This window comes from Pezoporus occidentalis, unplaced genomic scaffold (genome assembly GCF_034315485.1).
Source record: "Pezoporus occidentalis ecotype Australia unplaced genomic scaffold, CSIRO_AGI_Poc_V1 ctg63, whole genome shotgun sequence".
NCBI lineage: Eukaryota > Metazoa > Chordata > Aves > Psittaciformes > Psittacidae > Pezoporus > Pezoporus occidentalis.
The window spans coordinates 4,527,857-4,549,649 of record NW_026915977.1 but is presented as its reverse complement, the minus strand read 5'-3'; the positions used below and the strand labels follow the sequence as shown (position 1 = coordinate 4,549,649).

General features: G+C 42.2%; 1 protein-coding gene across 1 annotated transcript; it reads left to right on the top strand.

The window, feature by feature from the left end:
• Positions 1-12,416: 12,416 nt before the first annotated feature.
• CHMP1B (charged multivesicular body protein 1B) lies at positions 12,417-20,961 on the top strand. Its single transcript, XM_062640151.1, has 8 exons — positions 12,417-12,497; positions 15,015-15,112; positions 15,995-16,141; positions 16,811-16,879; positions 17,230-17,337; positions 18,316-18,359; positions 19,153-19,225; positions 20,264-20,961. The coding sequence occupies exons 1-8, from the start codon at positions 12,482-12,484 to the stop codon at positions 20,306-20,308; spliced, it is 600 nt and encodes a 199-aa protein (XP_062496135.1). The 5' UTR covers positions 12,417-12,481; the 3' UTR covers positions 20,309-20,961.
• Positions 20,962-21,793: the final 832 nt, after the last annotated feature.

Sequence of the window (21,793 nt, the reverse complement as noted above, 5' to 3'; positions counted from 1 at the left end):
TGCAGAAAGGAGAGATCTGTTATATCTGCCAGCCACTTTCACAGCTCTTTCCTTACAGACTGCAACCTGTTGCAGTGAAGCTGACAGAACTGTAAAATAGGTTTATTGCTTCACCCAGTAGGAAAGAACTCAACCATCAAAGAGCTTGAGAGGATAAAAAGAGCCCATACGCTCTAGCCTTTCATTGTAAGGATTCCTATATGGTTTCTGAGACTGATCACACCGTAATTGCTGGTGGGGAGCTGGTGAGTTGGTTCAGGATGTTCTTATTTGATTTATCCATGGAGGTTCATTGATCCCCACTGATGGCTGTTGGCACATAACAGAAAACTGCAGCTTCCTTTAATAAGCAGAAAGATCCTACAAAGAAGCTACAGCAGAAATCTGGGCTCAGTAAAGAAAGGATTAACTGTCTGTTAAGCCATAATGTTTATTTCTAATGGAAAATGCTGATCATAACAATGAAGCCATCGTGCCATCTGTGAGGAGTTTTAGGAGGTGCTGGCACAAGCCAGGTTGACCTGTGCTGTTTTGTTAAGTGGATGTTGTGTGAATCATCACTGATCGGTCAGAACCGCAGTACCACCATGTGCCCCGAGCAGTTCCTGAGCAATATACTGTGTTCTGGTGAGGGGTGTATTTGTTCATTTATTCTTTATTGCTTTCACCCCCATGTTTTCAGAAACTCTTGCAAAAAACAAACTCCTTTGGAAGAGAATTACTTTCATCAAAGGAGATGACGGTAGATGATGTGGGCTACATCATATGAAATACCTGCTTGACTTTTCAAAATAGCAGTTTTAGTGGCCTGGGGAGTCCAACCTCACAAAGTTCAAGAGGCACAACTGCAATACAACAACATAATCCTTAGGCCACTGAGAAATGGTGATATTTTCTTCTTGCACTGGCTTGTTGAGAGCTTGCGTTGGAGGCACCTACCTTGCTAAAGCCTGTTCTTGTATCTTTCTCCCCGGCCACAGCTGTGTAACATCTCTGTGCTGTTCCCCAGAGGAGGGAACACAATCATCTACTGAACTCATTTGTTACCTTGTGGTACCACCTTCCAGTTAGAAACCAGACGACCACCAGGAACGCCTTCATAGCAGGCTGAAGCCCTTGGAGTATTGGTTAGGAACCACTTGAAATTAAGGTTTTAAAAGCTGTTCTTCAAAAACTAGTAGTAAACACCATCTGGCACATAACTTTATATATAAAAATAAATTTGGTTTCTTATTGCCACCATGTATTGGTTTTCAGCTGTAGAGGAAGCAAACATAAAAGTTGCTTAAGAGAATCCAAAAGAGTCCGACTAAATAGTGCTATACTTATCATAAATCTGGAAAAAGCAGGCTTGGGATTTCTGATGAGTTTATGGTTAGAAATCTCCAGCATTGTTTGAAACTACTCAGTATTTGATAATGGAAGGAACTACTAATATTAACTCCAGTCAACACTGTCGAAGTACACTTCATTTTTACACATTGCTATTTTCTTCTATCAGGGAGCTGAAAACAGAAAGGCTGATGAAAGCAAAGATCAAAAGCTTATGCAAGCTGTATTGTGTTCATTTGTTCTTTCTATTAGTGTGACAGCAAAGCTATCTCAGGATGAGAGAGGTGCTGAGCACACTTCTGATTAGAGGAACTCTCCCTATTGTTACAAACCAGATTTGTAATGGCAAAGTCTGAGAGAGCAAAAGACAAGCTACAAATGGTGCTGTCCATTTCCATTTGCAAAGGAAATCTCGTGTCACCAGTGTTTTGGGCCATCAGCAATTCTCACTGTTTCAGAGTCCATCTGCTCTAATGAATCTTGCTGCACATAGAAGAGCAAAATAGACAGTGGGCAATGTGTGCACGTTCCCGTGCCAGTGTTCCTCCATCAGGAAGGATGGAGGAGCCGAGCTGCCTGGATCACCCCAATGGCTAACACCAGTCAGCTTGCTGTAGCCAACTGCTTTTGCTTCAGAGATGTATAAACAGATCAGGTAGCCAACATCCCATGTTATGTCATGTCTTTATCACTTTAATGTCTTCCTGCTATATGTAGACTTTAAATACATGAATCAAATACTTGTGTGGCTTCGACATCTGCTAAGAAAACTGCATTTTAATTGCAGCAGTGCTCTTCACAGCATTGCTTCTACAGTTCCCAGCGGTGTTTGCATCATAGATAGATTTGCTTGTGCTATTATATATCCCCTCTCTGTCTTTTTAACAACTACTTTCTTTGCACATCATGTGTGACTGACATTAGGAATGACTAAGGATACAGATCAATTATTGTGATTAAAATTGATCCTCACTACAATGCACTCCTGGCGTCAGAGTTCACAAACCAACGCACATGAGCTCATTTGGCTCAGCCTTACAGCCATTACTACAGTGAGAATTTCACTGAGCAGAGCAGAATTATTGCTATGTCGAAATTCCAGTATTTGATCATCAGGAGCAAAAGCAAGACGTATTTATGTACTTTGCACCTAGTGGTAAAGTTGTATTTGGTTCTGAATGCATTGTAGAAATGAGGCATGTTGTAGCAAGAGCCAATGTTTGGGAGGTTTATGCAATATGGGACCTCAGGTATCAAGAAAATAAGACGTACCTTTGTTTCCTCTTATACAACATGAAGAATAACACCTTTTTCTGTGGACTTAGCTGAAAGGCATCAAACAAATTCTACTTGTAACACACTGCACTGATGAGCTCATTAGAAGTAACCAACCTGTGACAGCTACTATATTAGTCTATACCTGCACATTAAAGCACATAGGAAAGGGAAAAAAGAGAAAAGGGACACAAGGAAGAATAAGAGCAGGAGAGAGACTGAGCTGAAACGCTATGGCCAGAGAAGGAAAACATTGCTTATGTAATGAGTGTTTTAAACCTCATTGCCTCAGCTCTATCCTAAAAGCTGTCACCACTTTTAAGTGTGTGCATTAAAATGGCAAATCCATGTACCTCCACTGAGTCTGGAAATTGAATTCTACTGTATCTTTACAGCACTCTTAGTTAATAATTCTGAATATATTTTTTTTCATATTTTCAGTTCACTTCTTTTCTAACTCATCTTCTTGTTAGTTTTATTTCTCCGAAGTGCTATGGATGGAGCGACACACAAATCACAAGTCAATAAAATTTAAGGATAAATAAATGGTTGCTGTATCAAAGATAAGATGGAGATTGTGTGGGAGGGAAGGTGAAGGGAAGAGGCAGAAGGTAGCCTTTAAATTGCATCTTTTGGAAGAGGTTTGTGAATTGAGAGTTCATGACTTGGAATACAAAATGGCTGAGGCTCTAAAATGGACATATCAAAAATCGAAATGCAAAAAGCAGAAGGAAAGCATTTGGAAATAGTGGCTGTGCAGGGGATTTCAGCCTAAGGAGAAGCAGACACTACTGGAAAACCATAGTTTGTAGAATCATAGAATAGTTAGGGTTGGAAGGGACCTTAAGATCATCAAATTCCAAACCCCCTGCTATGGGCAGGGACACCTCACACTAAACCATGTCACCAAAGGCTCTGTACAGCCTGGCCTTGAACACTGCCAGGGATGCATCATTCACAACCTCCCTGGGCAACCCGTTCCAGTGCCTCACCACCCTAACAGGAAAGAACTTCTTCCTTATATCCAATCTAAACTTCCCCTGTTTAATTTTTAACCCATTACCCCAGTCCCTAGTGAAGAGTCCCTCTCCAGCACCCTTGTAGGCAGGCCCCCTTCAGATACTGGAAGGCTGCTATGAGGTCTCCACGCAGCCTTCTCTTCTCCAGGCTGAACAGCCCCAACTTTCTCAGCCTGTCTTCATACCGGAGGTGCTCCAGTCCCTGATCATCCTCGTGGCCCTTCTCTGGACTTGTTCCAACAGTTCCATGTCCTTTTTATGTTGAGGACACCAGAACTGCACACAGTTGAGGTCTCACAAGGGCAGAGCAGAGGGGCAGGATCACCTCCTTCGACCTGCTGGTCACGCTCCTTTTGATGCAGCCCAGGATACGGTTGCTTTCTGGGCTGCAAGCGCACACTGAAGCCGGCTCATGTTCATTTTCTCATCAACCAACACCCCCAAGTCCTTCTCCACAGGGCTGCTCTGAATCTCTTCTCTGCCCAACCTGTAGCTGTGCCTGGGATTGCTCCGACCCAGGTGTAGGACCTTGCACTTGGCATGGTTAAACTCCATGAGGTTGGCATCAGCCCACCTCACAAGCATGTCAAGGTCCCTCTGGATGGCATTCCTTCCCTCCAGGGTATTAACTGAACCACACAGCTTGGTGTCATCAGCAAACTTGCTGAGGGCACAAGTTAGGTAAATCAATGTGGTAACAATTTTATTGGCTGGAAAAAGCCAACAATTGCATCTTCATCTTTCAAAAACACAGATACAGCAAACTCCTCATTTCACAGAGGCAGAAAGTCTGCACTGATAGTTCAGAGATTAGTCAGCAGCTATATTAATTTCCAACAGGAGGTCATTCAGATGCCAAATAACAGTGACTCAAATGTCAAAATTATCACTATTCCCTAGATGAGACAGGCTGGAGGGTCTTCACTTTGAGTTACTGTAAGCAATGTCTCATCCTGCCCCCAAAATACAGCTTCTGGCCAGCTGAGGAGCTACTGAAACAGAGCCAAACTGGAAAAGCCCGAAGGCAACACTGCTGCGCAGCCCAGATATTTTGTTTTGCTGTGTTATATACAAGGCATTTACACTGGGCTGGAGAGGTGGAGGGGCCTTTTCCTTCTATGCCTGTGACAGGGCAACAGCTTTGCAGTCAGCAGCAGGCAGAGATCTGCCCAGGAGGATTCCCTGCTGCCCTCACATGCTGCGGTCCCAGGGTCCAGCCGCAGTTGTATTCCTGGCATCAGGGATGCTGCTGAGAGAAAAAGGATGGAAGAGAAGCTGCACATCCTCTTGCAGCAGCCTGCAGTGCAAGCTGGCTGTGCCAAGGGAATAAACTGAACCAAAATGATAACCCAAGTAAAGGAGTTTGCATTCAAGTAAAGGAGTCTTTCAAAGAAGACTGGGCATTTAAAACATAGTTGCTTCTTCCAGTCACCTTCTAACCTTTTAATATGGAAAAGCAGCACCACACTGCTATCCTGCTACAACAAAGAGTTCTTAAATGACTTCTAAGGACTGAGTTTTTACCTGGATCTGCAATTAATTAAAACCAAAGCAAAATAATTAAAACCTTAAATGGTTACAAAATTCAGAAGCAAATTCTCAGCTGTAGCTTTTGTCTAACCACTCCAACTGCAGTGGCATCACCTTTGAGTGATAGCCCTGCAGGGAGAAATAAAAGTTGTCCCAATTTTGATGTATCCATCTGAGCAGACTGAACCTGGATGGGGATCCCTCCATGTGAGCCAAGGAGGAGCAGAGAAGCAACAGCAGCTGCTGGCAAGAACTCACACCAATCCCTGCACTTGGACCTTTGAAGCATTGAACAAAAACGGTTCAAACTCTGCTTCTCCCTTGGGCAACCTCCTGCAGGAGTGCCCAGGTAGAACACAGGTTAGGGTTATCCCCACGCTCCTAGCAATGGCACTGGGCTGTTCCCCTGAGCGAGGGGATCAGCATTTCAAGAGGTCCCGTTGGTATAATTTGCACTGCAATATTTATTCCCGTCATATAAAATATTAAATTTCAAACAAAAGCATGCAGAGAATATGCAGTTTATATATTTTATTGTGCTTTCAGTATGTTAAATAAAACAATTACAAATATATAAAATACATAAGTTTAATTTCAATCTTTTCTTGGCATGTCTCTACATCTGCACCCACAGCAGAGAAAATATTTAACTTAGGTTGCCGAATTACACTTGATACTGTGTTGCTTCCAAATTTCTCTGTGTTACATTATTCTTTTTAGTTATGAAAATTCAGTGATGTATGTCAGAGAAAAAAAAACAATAAACTGCATTTCCCTAGTAGTGATGCTTGTCTCTTGATCACTGCAATACTGATAGGATTTGATAATAAACAGGTCCATAATCCTTAAAATCTTCTCTTTATCTGTTTAATCTTCTTAAAAGCGACAGGACTCTGTAGAGAATAATCTGCACCTTCTGTCTGCAGGTAGGATAAATGAAAACAGTGAAGACCACCTAAGGCATTCAGTTATATGCTGTACTCCAGCATAACTGTTATTTGAACAAGGTGGTGCTTGGGGTGAAATTCATCTCCCGTTGAGTGAATGGACATACTAGCACTTCACATAATGCCTACAGATATTCAGCCGACCATGCAACTGCAAAGCAATAATATCTATTTTTCTCATGACATAACTGCAACCCCAATGTTGCCATGGCAATGATTGAGCTTCATTGGCCATATTTCATTTACAATCTTCCAGCCATTTAAATGTTGTTTAAAAAAAAAAATAAAATTAATAGTGTGAGTAAAAAGGAAAGAAAAAAACCAGGGTGCTTTTTCTAGACTTTTACAATTTTAAAATCCAAAGCAGTAATTTGCAGTTTTCCATAGTTAAGCTGGTTAAGCTTATTTATCAGACTGCTCAACTGACCAGCCCTCTGAACTTTGAGAGGTTAAATTTCCCTTGAAGTCACCTCCAGCTCTTAAAGAACCTCTTCTCTATTGGTGGTGTCATGCTACCAACATGTTTCTCCATGAGGATTTCATAGCTTGATTGTCTTTCTATACTTCCTCTGACTCTTCACCAGGGGCAGCCAGCAGTGAAGACAGAGAACAGAGTGACTTCTTGGCAGCATACATAGTCCTCTCCCTCCTGCCTCTGTTTTTCCTTCCAGTGCCCAGGGAAGACATTAGACAAAGGACATGAAACGGTGCCCCTGTTATCTCTGCTGCTGTGAATAATGTAAGAGAAAAGGAAGGAAAGCAGTCACTGTGCACTGGTTTGTAACAGATCAGCTGTGCAGGAGGGTCGTGTTCTCAAGCAAATGGGAAGGACAGAAAGGAGCCCATCACCAGAAGGTATTTTTTCAGCAGCAGTGAAGGAAGAAGGGTTGAAGTTGGAATTTGGTTCTGTTGGCTTGCGTCCTGAGAGGCAGTGAGGAGGCTGCAGCCCAGCTGGCTCCCTCCTGTGTCAGCTGCATGAATCTAATTTGTGCTTTTTCAGGTTTGATTGAGGTAAAACATTCTATGCTCGTATTTCTGAGCAGTGTTTGCTGCTTTCTTCTATCCCGTTGTTGTGGATAATCAGGTCAGTTTTACTTCTCTTTGACATCACTGAAGTGAATAATTTTTTTTTCCAGAGTAGATGATCACACTAATAGTTCCTATCCAACGTTGCTGCTACCTCCAAATCACGTCCCAGTTAAAGAGTTCCAGTAATATTATAGGAAAATAAATGTGGATATTCAATGATCTAGTGTCTGTTTCTGACGCTGGAAATCCTTACTCATTTAAGTAAGTAGTAATCATTAGGATTATTGCACAAGCTTCTAGGAGGTTGGTTTCCATTGGACTGTTCATGCAGGAGCAGTCTGATCACACTTAGCTCTCTATTAAATATGTTACATCTCTGCCACATCTCTCCACAGGTTTGGTTTTAAAACTAGAGGCAGTAATAGTTGCTTCTGGGAACTAGTAATATTGAGAATTATCCATCAACGTGGATCAGATCCAGAAAATCACATACTGTAACTGCATCTTTCCCCACCTCCTAAAAGGTCCTTCCCACAGAGCTCTCCTGTTAAAAGCAGAGCGGTGACACTACTCGTCACCACGTGTCTGTCACACACAGGTATGTCAAAGCTTTTACAGTCAGGACTCAGCAATCTCTATCATTATGAATTCAGACTCCCGAGACACAAGCTAGAATAATTACTGCTACTAGCTTTGCTCAAACGTGCCTTCTGCCACACTCCCTACAGTTAATTTACTAGAAGTTCTCCCACATTATTCCCATACCCACAGGCTGCTCATACAGGAATTTCGCACAGTGGGGATAAATGAGGAAGCTGTCAGATCAGGTTTATTTATCACTTTATTGGCAGGGTTTTGCCTGAGATGCTTCAGCAGAACATCACATTAAAACCGCAGGAAGTGAGCTCTCTTCACAGTGCTGCTGTGCCTGTGCCCCGTCCATGGGGCCACTGCTTCTATGTTGCCATCCTCACAAAGAAGGTAACTCAGGGAAGTCCTCCAGACTCCCTGACTCAGTCTCAAACCTGGTGTCCTGGCCCAAGCACCAAGTAGGAAAGGTTCTCATTTTTAACTGCTTTTATATGGACTTTTCAGAAGTAACAAAACAAAGTGATTTATTCCTGCTGTATTCCCGTAAAAAGCCACAGCTACATAACGCTCATAGGCATATCTATGAAATCCTCTTCACTACATCAAGAATTTAAAAGGCATAGGTTGATCCTAATAAATAAATGCAAACTTGAATTATCATAAAGCAGGATTAAACTTCCCACAACACCACCTCTTCTGACACCCTATTATTAAGAATACAGATACCCGTGTTTAGGAACTTATTGATAAATTCATTCTCATGAAGAAAAAATGTGATTTCAGGTCTGAAAGCCTAGCTAGCTACGAAGTAATAAATCAGCATTTTTACAGAGCATTCTAGTATCTGAATAAAGCCTCCTCTGATGGACATAGCGAAGATCAATCTTCTTAGCACTGACGAATTTTAACCACTTCTAACAGCTTCCAATTACCAGCCCAAAGACATTAAAAGACTATACTCAGTTTGGAAGAAGAATCAGAATCTTAATATCAATTTGTGTAACAACCAGATGACTTCGCATTGACAAGGACTATTTGTACACTAGAAAGAGTTTTATACATTCAATTCAAGAAATGCAGTTGCTTCCCTATTCTGAAGGCTAATGGCACTCAAAGTGGATCAGTCAATAAATCAGCAAGGATGTTTTTCAGGTTTTAGCAGGATTAATCTAGTTATGTGAGCTAGAATGAGTTGTTCAAGAAAAAAAAGCCCTAGTCTGATGGCTTATTTCACCTAAATGAAATGATGAATGAAACCTAAAGCAGAAGAACAGAAACCTCTACAGAAGAACAGGTCTTGAGGAGAAATATATCTTGGCCTAATCCTATCTGCAAATTATACTCCTCTAAAACATGGTGCATTTAACTCTGGGAACCATCATTACTGTTACCCTGCAGCAAGCATATAGTCTGACCACAAGGATGTCTGTACTGAGCAGAAGGTGTTCCATATGAGTAGCAGTGCCTTCAGCTTTTAGGTTGAGCAGCTGTCCCTTTTGGGTACGTCAAGTGTTATCAGAAATCAAGTTTATGACACTTCTCTAATGGGAGATGTCAAGACTGTATCATTTTCAATTGACAGATAGCTGATTTTTTTCCCTTTGATGCTGCTAGATGAGATGATATAGTTGAACAGCAGTGTTGGCAGCTCTTCTTCTGGGGATGGATCCAAGAGGATTATTAACTGCCCCAGTGTTCTTCTGGAATAGTGACAGTCATGGAGGTTTAGCTTATGGTTAGTTCAATTGACTCAACAAGAGGTCTTTTAGGATCACAGAAGATTAGAGCCCAGCTCCTCAGTGGCTGTCAATGTCTGATCTGCTGTTTGGAACACTAGCAAGTGAGACTCTAGCCTTATGTATCCAAAGAAATAAAAGGCAGTGAAAAAAAAAAACCCAACAAAAAAGAATTTAAAATATATAATCTGTATTTTTTTTATCGAACTGGGATGTATAATGCTGAAGAGGGACTCTTCATCAGGGACTGTAGCAATAATAAAAGGGGTCATGGGTTTAAACTTAAACAGGGGAAGTTCAGGTTAGACATAAGGAAGAAGTTCTTTACTGTGAGGGTGGTGAGGCGCTGGAACAGGTTGCCCAAAGAAGTGGTAAATGCAACATCCCTGGCAGTGTTCAAGGCCAGGATGGACAGAGCTTTGGACGATATGATCTAGTGTGAGGCATCCTGCCCATGACAGGGGATTGGAACTGGATGATCTTAAGGGACTTTCCAACCCAAACCATTCTATGATTTTATGATTCTGTGATTCATTTTACCTCATCCCGTTCAAAACAGTTATTTAATGAAAAGTTGGAGGCAATCAGAAACACATTCTCTGACAGTGATGTGAAGGATGAAGAAAGCCCTTCAGCTAATGATATGCCTGTGAACTTTATCTTTGAAGTTCTGTTCCTATAATTACGTTCTATCTCGCAGCAAATTCAAAGGCAGAAGACCTTCTTCTTCCACTCTTTTCTGGGCATTGAATGGTTTATTAGATATGATGAATACTGCTGACGCTTTGTTCTTTCTTGTTTGGAGAGATAGGGTTGGGGGGGGGGGGGGGTCCGGTTCTCAGAAGGGGTCTGGGCATAAAGTCACGCTGTTGTTAATGTGTAATGCAGTAAATGAGAGTCCTCCTTAGTTCTTTCAAAATTACTAGTTCAGACTCTCAGTCTTTTAATAATTATGACATCGCAGCACTTCTGTTAACAGCTCCTGTCTGAGAGAGATGGCAATAGGGAAAAACCTGCATCTGGAGATATCAGAGTGACTCAGCAAGGTGACTCAAGAAACTAATTCAACTTGCCGGAGGAATTACCAATTATGAAAGCGACTGTCACGAGCTTCTGAAATGACTTCTCCAGCAATTCAACACTGAACACACCCCTTGCTTGGTCTTTGTTTCTACGTGACCTGAAGAGAAATGCTGAAATGCTGCACGCTTAGTGGGTAACTTTTAGTTAGGTATACTGAAATATGGGCAATAAACTGCAGAATTTCTCAACTCATTTGTAAATATGATAAAAATACAGTCTGATAACAAATGCTTGTACCAGAGGTTTTATATAGATCATCCTCAGCGCTCTGAAGAAGATTAAGTTCTCTGATCTTGTTTCTGTGAACATTTGCAGAACTTCAAGCATGTGAAAATTCTTCTAGCAACTGCAGTGGGTGTTAAATCACGATCTCCTTTTTTCAGGTTAAATCCCTTTTCCCCAGTGTATTAAAATTCTGCAACTTAGTCCAGTTCCATTCTGTCCAGCCTCAAAGGGAAGAGCTGAGATTTCCATGTCCCAGAGCAGCCCTCAGCTGTGGGTAGGACACACTCCACGGAACGCAGTGGAGGGAAACCAGCCATGCAGAAATAATTGTGTGGGGTTTATAGTTCATTTAATTAGCTTCATGGAATAGCAGTCTGCTTCCCTTGAAAGGTAATTCCACTGGTTTCCTACTGGCAGGAAAGAAAGAGTAGCAACAGAAAAATTGGATGTGACAAGTTATCAAGGCTTTCCTCAGTGCATCAGAATTTGATGTTATTGCTTGTCAAGTTTAAACTGTTTTATCACTTTAAAAAGTATGACAGTGTATTAATATTGTATTTCGCTATATTTGAAATGAAACTTAACACCGTAACCTGAGAGGGGAACATCTTAAAAAGAGAACAGGATTTTTAAACGGAAGTATAAAGAAATTCTAGGAAAGGCCTATAAATAATTTATAGGTAAAGCCAATAAAATGTTCTTTGTGTTACACACCTGAAGATTTCATGTACGTGTGCTTGTATAGAAACAAATACATATATGACCTGTTGTATAATAATTATTACATCAATTATATCATAGGATATTTTACTATAATTTAAATATGATTAATATATATTATTATATTAATGTATTTTAAATATTATTATATTAAATAAGCAGCTGGGGGGCTGAGGTTGCAGCTGCACTCCCTGAGCCGGGAGAGGCACCAAGGGAGCCCCCCCCACTGCGGCCCTGATCCAGCTCTGGGGCAGCAGCACAGGAGGGACGTGGAGCTGCTGGAGCGAGGCCAGAGGAATCCACAGAGATGCTGCGAGGGCTGGAGCAGCTCTGCTCTGGAGCCAGGCTGAGAGAGCTGGGCTGGGTCAGCCTGGAGAAGAGAAGGCTCCTGAAGGGGAGACCTGAGAGCAGCTCCAGTGCCTAAAGGGGCTGTAGGAAACCTGGAGAGGGGCTTGGGACAAGGGATGTAGGGACAGGCCAAGGGGAATGGCTTTAACCTGCCAGAGGGGAGACTGAGATGAGCTCTTAGGCAGAAATTCTTCCCTGTGAGGGTGCTGAGGCGCTGGCACAGGGTGCCCAGAGAAGCTGTGGCTGCCCCATCCCTGGCAGTGTTCAAGGCCAGGTTGGACCCAGGGGCTTGGAGCAAGCTGCTCTAGTGGAAGGGGTCCCTGCCCGTGGCAGGGGTTGGAGCTGGATGAGCTTTAAGGCACCCTCCATAGCGCCCCACAGCCCGGAGTTACGGATCCCACCCCGCGGCTTTAGGACTGAGGCGCACACGCCCCGCTGTGACACGCACGTGTTCCCGCACGCAGGCGCGTCCCGGGCCCGGTTCAGCCCGGCGCGGCTGCGCATAGCGGGGCGGGGCGGGGCGGGGCGGGGCAGGCGGAAGCAGGAGCCGCGATAGCGCCGAGTACGGGCCGGGCCGTGCAGTGCCGCCCCGCCGCTTCCCTCCCGTCCGCCGGGCTGCCGGAGCGCCGTGGAGCCGCCCGCCGCCATGTCCAACATGGAGAGTATCCTCGGGGCGCGGAGCCCCCTCAGTGTCCGCACCGCCGCTGGGGCCGGTCCCTCTTGGCGCTTCCTTGCGGGGGCCGGCGGCTGGCGGCCCTCAGGGCGTAGGGACCGCGGCTTGGGCCGGGCCGGGCCGGGCCGGGGGGAGCGGAGCTGGGAGCCGGTGCTCACTGTGGGGCCGGTGCTCACTGTGGGGCGGGCGGCAGTGGCGTGCGAGGCCGCTCCGCCCGGGGAGGAGCCCCCGACGTGCGACAGGGAGGGGTGGGACTGGGGAAGCTCGCCTTGTCCCTCATGGGGGCGGGAGCGGGAAGGCCCGGTGGGGGCCTGGGCCCGCCTCAGAGGGGCTTTGCCGGGAGGAGAAGGAGGGTTTGGGCGGTGCGTGAGACACTGCCTGGAGACGTGCCTCGGAACCTGGGGGCTGCCCTCACTGCCGGGAGGGAGAGGGGAAGGGGAAGCTTGTCTTGTTTTGGCAAGGCAAGGTCAGTAAGCGTTAGCGGGGGGGCGAGAAGGGGGTGGCATCTCTCCCAGGCAAGCACCAAATGACAGCCCGGTCCCTGTGGCCGAAAAGGGGTTTATAGGGCAGAGTTGTGCAAATTGTGTACTGGGGACACCTGACTGCTATAGTGTGTGTATACAGGCTGGGCAGATGTCTGCCCTAGGCAGCAACTGCTGCCGGCTGAACAAATCCTGCTGTTGAGAAGTTACACACAGGGAAAAACCTTGAGGGTAAATTTAAACGTTCTTGCTGTATAAAACGATCTTAATGTGCAGGGGCAAAAAAAGCTTTAAAGGTTACAGAGGTCCTGATGGGGTTGAGGTGTGCCTGCAAGTGCTCAGCATTGCTGTTGTTGTGGTAGGGCCTGATGGAGAGCTGGAACAGGTGACTGTGAGTCATGGTTAATGGTGGAAGTTCAAGTTCAGTTTCACTTTGGTTATGGTACGTTGAGAAAGATGCTTCAAGGGAGGAGCAAGTGTGTGCTCCTGGTGGGAGGGGAGAGCTGTGGAGGTGACAGGGTGAGCTAAAGCCACAGGTTGATGGCCCAAGTGAGGAACTGAGGAAGTTATTTCCAGATAAACTGTTCTGAAATGGTGTTTCAATGTAATCGGTGTAAATAGGTGGTGTCATGTTTTACCTGGTTCTTCCAGTCTCTGACCTGAAGCATGCTTGAATGAGCAACCTAAAGGTGTTTTCCTGTTTGGTAGATGACCTAATCCGTGGCTCAGTGCAGTACACATACTGCTGGTGAAAGGGATGGAGACCTAGCTTTTAAAGTGGAGAAATTGAAATGCAGGCAGAAATTCTGGTGTTCCTGGCAGCTACCTTAACAGGTATCCTCAGCATATGGGCAGAGCTGTTACATTCTTTGGCCTGCTTATGATGTTTATAGGGTAACAAATACATCAGTAGACTTCCTAATGTATTCAGGTTGCTGTCAGAGCTCCAAGATGTGTGGCTGGGCTTTAAAGGGAAAAAACAGTTCTGGAGTAATTTATATACTTGAAATATTAAAGAAACCGCAAGTACTTCATAATGTTTAGCTTTGTGTGCTTCCTCTTAGCTGTTAAGCATTTGATACTTGCTGCATCTTTCTCTTGGGATATCAAAAGGTGGCATGAAAGGAGCCTATAAAGCTTTGTACTTCCTTTTTGTTTGGGAAAGACTGACCATATTTAGAAGCTTTCAGCAGCAGCATTTCAAGAGTATAGTGTTTTAATTATTATTTTTACCGGAGATAATTTATTCCCTGTCAGCAGCGGTTTCATGCTGTCGTTCTAAGACACTAAGAAGTTTTGTTCTGTTGTTGTCTTAGACCTTTAAGATTAAGCAGGACTTGGACCTTGTAAAAAGAAGTTTCTCTTGCTTTGGTGTTCCTTCCCCAGAAGTCAGATGCCAGAGCTGCTGGGTCCCCAGAATTGCTCACATGACCCAGGGCTGGGAGGCTGCTCTGTGAAGCTGCATGAGCAGTTTAAACCCAAGATAATACTGTGGCTTCAAAGGGCAGCCCTTCCTCCTGCTTTGTACTCGGGCATGAGCAGCCACCCCCGTTTGTTACTGCATGGCTATTTTATCTTGTTCCTCAGTGGCTGGCTTTTTCAGGTGGGGGTGTTCCAGGCAGGCCAGTGAACTGCACTTTAGTATGTCTGAGAGGTCAGGACTCTAGGTGTGTGAGTGAAAGTACCTTGCATAGCAAGACTTTCAGTTCCTCTTGTGGGATGTTTGGTTTGTTGTATTTATCAGTCTGAAGTAAATTTGATTGTTAAACGGAGCCAGTTTGAGATCTGAACTTATGTTTTATGGCCTTGCATTTTAGAACCCAGATGATAAGTGGCATTATAATTGTAAAATAGCTTGGCAGGTCTCCTTACTGTGTGAATTTCAGGGGCTTATTTAAGTAATATTTTCCAAGTTTTAATATCACTAACAGGGAAAGACAGGTTTGGTAGCACTTCAAACAGGAGAGGAAAATACTGTGATGAAAGTGTTGATCCTGTTTTTGAATCCTTAACTTGCGCTGCAGAACATCTGTTTAATTTGAAGTTTGCTGCAAAGGAACTCAACAGGAACTCAAAAAAATGCGACAAAGAAGAAAAGGCTGAGAAAGCTAAAATTAAAAAGGTAAGCGGTGAATCTGAAACAACTCTTTAGATCTCTTTACAGATTATGGCAGATTTTACCATTTTCCTGGTACAGACGCTAATAATACCTTGGTAGATGTTTGTGATTTTAAATACATTATTATTAATCTTCCCATACTTAAGAAATATGAGGATACATTCTTGTGTGTCCTCTTGCACAGCTTGTGGCCTATTCTTCCTGAGAAGATTGTTTTATGTATTTTGTTAGCAGCTGTTGTTCTCGAAGTTAAAAAATGTTTAATCTTATTGTTTATCATCTTGAACTGAAAGGGTTTATGAAGAGGAACTTAAAAATAGTTTTTGAGTCCTTGGAAGTAGTAAAGAGAGAGGCTACATTTTTTTTACTGTTTTTGGCCGTGAGTTACAGCAGTGCCAACTGCATATGTCTTTGGGTCTCGATACTGAAAATGTCCTTGGGAATGAGAAAATCATGTTTGTGTAGCTCTGTAAAGCCTCTTACTTGAAGTGCATGTCAGATAGCATCCTTGAAAAGAAGTCAGGAGTTCACATCTTGGAAAGTCTGAGAGCTTACAGGGAGGAAGGAGGGGTTTATTTTCTGTTTTAGTAGAAAAGACACTGCAATATACTTGAAATATTGAAGAAACCACAAGTACTTCATAATGTTTAGCTTTGTGTGCTTCCTCTTAGATGTTAGGCATTTGGTACTTGCTGTATCTTTCTCTTGGGATATCAAAAGGTGGTATGAAAGGAGCCTATAAAGCTTTGTACTTCCTTTTTGCTTGAGAAAGACTGACCTGATTTAGATGCTTCTTTCTAAATAATGGTAGTAATATGGTACTCAGGAATCATGCTTACAGGATCAGGGAAGGTTAAAATACTTTTTCTTTTTTCTTTTTTTCAGGCAATTCAGAAGGGTAACATGGAAGTCGCACGGATACATGCAGAAAATGCTATCCGACAGAAGAATCAAGCCATCAATTTCTTGCGCATGAGTGCCAGGGTAGATGCTGTAGCAGCAAGAGTTCAGACTGCAGTGACAATGGGCAAGGTAAGCCTGTTTTCACAAATCTATTGCAAGGATGAGACCTCTGGTCTTAGAAGTGACTTAATTCTGTCTGTAATGACCTGAGAAGTTTCAGTTTTGGTTTCAGATGTAGTCAGTAGTAAATCAGGTACTGGAATCACCTTGGCAGCTGCTGTTTAGGAGTAGATTGCTATCCACTATATTTTGTAGCTAGCAACTTTTCTTAGCTGTTACCAGGAGACAGTGTGTTTTACTGGTTACACTTCTGATTATTTTGCAAAGATATTGCTCCTCTTCCAAATACATGAAGACATGTTGTAGGACTTGTGACATCAGAGATTGTTTTTAGCTCAAGTAGTTTTTTATGGTAAATGACTGTACTGCTCTTCAGCCAAAGAGTTTATTCTGTGATCTGTATACTAAATAGGTCCCTTAATATTGGTAGGTCTTGAGACCTAACAGGAAGCTAATGCCATATACACCTCATTTTCTATTGAGTTTCAGCTCAGAATGCGTATTTCAAGTGGTTAATTTGTAGAATTTTACGAGCTATAAAAAAGTGGTGTTCTAGATGGCAATAGTGGGTGCCCTACTACTTGCTACTGTAGGAAGTCTGTGGCTTTAGAGAAGAGAGCTTAGTAAGAAACTGCTCATTTTTCTTTCATTGTAATACTCTCCTTTACCTCATTTCAGGTAACAAAGTCAATGGCAGGGGTAGTTAAGTCTATGGATGCCACACTGAAGAGCATGAACTTGGAAAAGGTAAATAGATGGACTTTTCTTGGGAGCTGCATGTCAGAAGCAGAAAGGGCAACAGACACAAGTTTTAAAAAGGGGAATTCCACTGAAGAGAAAAGGTTTTTGCAGTGGGGTAGGTCCTAGAGTAAGTTGTGAAGTCTTCATAAATGGAGATGCTCAGAACTTGGCTGAACAGGGCCCTGACCAATCTGCTTGAACTGCAGCATAAGATCAACTTCACACTTGATGTGGGGAGGGGAGCAAGCTTCTGATCTCCGAAAGCTGCCTGCCCTTATACTGTGGTTCTCTTTTTACCAGTTGAGAGATATTTCTCTTTTGTTACTTGCAGAACATTGATTTGATGTTTCTTATAGATATCTGCACTAATGGATAAATTTGAGCATCAATTTGAAACACTAGATGTTCAGACACAACAGATGGAAGACACAATGAGCAACACTACTACACTAACAACGCCACAGGTAAGAATTTTATTTATTTTTTCTTAATGTGATTTTAAATTTTGTGTCTAAATGTATGGAAATGTCTGATTCTCTCCTTTCTATCTACTTCGAGAAGTAGCAGCAGCTGGAGCCTTTTCACTTTTGCTTTGTGCTTTTTTGTGACAAAGAGAATATTGCAGGTTATTGTCACAAGTAGAGAGGATCACATACATGTATTTTGGTCTATTTCACTCTTGTAGCAGGCTTTATTTTATATTATATCTTGAAAACCTTAACCCTCCTACTAAATAAGCAGAGTTGTGAACCAGAAGACACTACAGCATTAATTATCAAAACAGAATATGCTGTGAGAAAATAAATAGTTCTAACTCACTGATGCTAATGACATGACATTAGTCACCACCAAATTAGTAGTGGTATATGCAATGGAAAGGTTGTTAATTACATACTTCCAATTTGTGGGAGTGTGTTTACTAAAATAAATCTTTAAATAATGCTTGACATAGTTAAGAATTCCTAGCAGCCGTTCCCTTGTGCTATTCCACAAGGAACTAAATCTGCTATTCTCACAGAGGTTTTGACAGAGAGAAATTTACTGGAGATAGTGCTTTGTCAATAAATTAAATCTAAACCCAAATCCAGTAAACCAGATCTATTGGAGATGAGCTTTTTTCCATATTGTGCAAAGCAGTGTTTTAGTAGCTAATAATCCACACTTGGAATATTCAAGTGTAAGTTTGAGGGTTTTCATGGGTAAGTTTAATTCTTTGAAAGCTAGAGCTCATTATTTTGGAAGCTAGGACTCAATAAATGGATTTTAACAGGCTGAGCACCTCTACTCATTATTTTTGAGTTCATACAGGCCCTTCTGGTGTCCTGTAAAAGGCATTTACCTTTAAATCAGTTTTGTTAAAGTAATCCCCATTCACTCAAGATTTAACAGAAGAGGTCATAAGCTACAGTATGCAACAATCAGCTTTTTCTTCTTTGCTCTAGAACCAAGTCGATATGCTTCTACAGGAAATGGCAGATGAAGCAGGGTAGGTAAAATTTTGACTATTGCTTGATTAAATCTTGGATCCAGCAGTCCTTCCTGGTTAACTTCAAGGTCAGATACCCTTGTTTTATATGGTTCTGTCTCTTGGAAGAGAAGGCGAATCACTGTTTTTCTTTCATCTCTGGATATAATTCTTGTAATAGTTTAGTTGCTGGTATTTCATTCTGTTCTCACTCAGAGCTGCTGTGAGTGTCAGGATGCAAGGGTTATTGTGCAGAAGCCTAAAATCACATGTCACTTGTCATGTGGTGATAGGGTTTCATTATTTACTTGGATTGGCGTTGGCAATCCTTGCTGTGTTTCTCCACAATTTTCTCTTTTTTCCACCCCTCTTACCACATCAAAACTTCCTGTAGTTCGGCTCTCATAAGCCAGATGTTGCAAAACAGGTTGTCATGACATATTTAAGCCTTTAGGGTTATAGTGAAATATTTCAGAGACTTTTACTTGGCTTCTTGGTGACACGGAAGTTAAAACTGTCAGTATTGGCTTGAGCATATTTTGTCATTCATGAGCATGCCGTGTCTGATACACCTCTGTTAAACAGCTATCTTGCTCAGTCTTGATTGAGTCGAATTAATTGAGCTATTTATAATATATGACTTTTCTTTGCAATGAGTCAAATTTATTGATGAAGTTGTCTAGCTGGAGGACAGCATTCATGGGATGTGGGTGGCCTCATGCTCTCTCAGTATTCCTCTGCTTGTCAATTACTGTGCTTCTTCCTGTAGCCATGTATGCCTGACTGGGGTTTTTTGTTTTGTTTCTCCTATTAGTCTTGATCTGAACATGGAACTACCTCAAGGACAGACAGGTTCTGTTGGTACAAGCGTTGCCTCAGCAGAACAGGTAAACATTTGATTCCATTGGAATCAATATTTTCTGGAGAAATGTGGTATTATGACATCCAATGCTTCACTCAATCAAAACAGGCTTGCTGAAGTGTAATTAGATTTTAGCTGTCCCAAAGAAATAGCATGTAGTTAAAATAATCTTGCAGTTAAAATAACTTTAACAATACAACTTTAATAAACAAACTATACAACTGCTTTGTAAATCCAGAAAATTTAGATGTTCCAGGTTTATTTTTGAAAGGTTATTTCAGGGAGTTCCAAATGGTTGACTCTCCTGCCTACTCCAAAGTTAAGGAATCCAGCCATCTCCTATAGCATACGTAAGGAGTTTGGTTTTTTTTCTCTTTAACGTGTGGAAGGTCTTCAGAGACTAGTGGCAAAGATTCCACATTTGCTGTAGATGAGCGCTTAGAATTTCTTGTGCATGAGCAGATCCTGATATCAGGGTTGCACAGATCTTCTGGTGAGTTGCTTTTCCCATTCTGGAGGAACACATTTGAGGGAATGAAAAGAGAACAGTTTATTTCTGTCATCCTTCGTGGAAAAGGCTTTAGGGAACTTTAGCTTAACTGACCCATCTTTGGGAAACCCCAGGTATCCCAGGTTCTATGAAAGGTTCAGTTTCACCTTGTGCTAGGTCCCCTAAAACAGTTAGACCTTCTGCTGTCACGCTGCAGCAGTTAAGTTGCATACCAGCCTTGGTCAGCCAAGGCTACATCCAAATAAGGAGGCCTTCTGTAAGAGGTGATTTGCACTTGCAAAGATGATACATATAAAAACCACAGACAAACCCAGCCCTATCTCTGCTTGCTGTGTTCTGAAACTCCTTCCTAGATGTCTACCACTGGAGATAAGGTATCTGTATGGACCTCTAGTGCAGTCGTTCTTGAGGTCTTAAGCAAATCTTTAAGTCTTGTGCATTAGAGAATTTCTGATTATCCAGACAGGAGATTGCTAGACCATTGCAGAGCTTTGCAAAACTGAATTTTCATGTTACTGATAGCTGGTTTCTTTGTGTTTTGCAATTCTGCAGGATGAGCTGTCACAGAGACTGGCCCGCCTACGTGATCAAGTTTAAGTCAAACAAAGCTGCAGTTCTTTGTATATGCTTTCAAAACACCCTTTCTGTAGCTGTTCTTTCACTACACAAAAGAGGTGTATACAGTATGGCTTAGATATTTGAATACTTGTAATATAGGGTTCTTCACTCCTAGCTTGCTACTGTTTCTAAAATTCATTAAGTAACCCAAATATATCAGCTCTTTAATGTCCTTTCCTGTACATTTTGAAGTTGATATATTTTTGCAAGCTTTTTTCACAAAAGCAAGTTGATGTTTTAAGCCAGCTGGTATTGTTGGTACATTTTAGCTAAAGGAAAAGCAGGGTGTCATTGATAAATATTCTAAATTATGAAGTGATTTTTTATTTTTTTTTTAATTATGAGAACTGCTTATGGTTGGAGAACTGATGTATTCAATTCAGATGATAGTTGTTGTTAACTTTCTTACACAGCCAAACTCCTGGAACATGCAAAGGTGGACAGTGTGGAGTTCATGGAAAATATGCTTGTTAAATCAAATACTTTGAGGTTTTTAGTTATTTAAAGCTAGGGTAATTGTGCTGAAATTAATGGTTTAGTTAAAAAATTAATTATAAAAGCTGTTTTCATATAATTGGGAACTTGTACAGTGTCATCACTTCAGTACAGGAGGAATAAAATATATTTTTCAACTCTTTGTCAGTTCTGTTGAATGTTGCAGCTTGCTTGTAGAATAATGTCAAGTGCTATAGGTTCTTCATTTTGCTTTCTTCTCAGCATCCTAGGGTGCAGCCAGTTATGCCACTCACACCTCTTTTCTGTCAACATCTAGTTCCTGTTAACAGGGAGCTAATGCTATCTGGTTTTATAGATTTGAGCTCAGAAGCCTTATATGAAATAACTGAAGCCTGCTTTTCTCCATTCCTTCTTACTCTGTCTTTGCTTTTAATCTTGTCACTTCTTTATACATAAGGACAAGTCTTGTGATCGTATTCTGTGCTTCAGTGCTTTTCCATACGTGAAAAATACGGAAGTGCTCTTCCTCAGGTTCAGCTCTTCAGTCCTCCTTCAGCAGTTGGGGTACAACCCTGTCTTCTCCAACCAGGAGAAGATCCTTAGATCAGCTTTTGCTCCTCTGCACTTTGTGTCAGGTGAGATGTAGGTGAGTGGCACAGGCCAGCTCAGTTGAAGGGGGTTAGGTTGCATTAAGAACAGCTATTATACCTCAGTTTTTGAGGTACAATGTTGCTCTCTGCAGGTAAAATAACATCATTTGTAGTATTGTGGTTGTATGGAGAAGCTAGTTTGTTTTAGTAATACCTTTGTATTTCTGCACAGTTAAGGGAATCTACTGGCTTCTTTCAGTAGCTTCCAACACTTGCTGCAGTTGTGAATAAATAGTTGTAGAAATCTGTAGCTGAGACTGGTCGTGATGTGTTGTGATAAACAGTGATGCTAAAATTTCCTTTCTGACTTTTGAGGCTTATTTTTTTGTTCTGTCTTTGTAGGGGTGAAGGAAGGTGT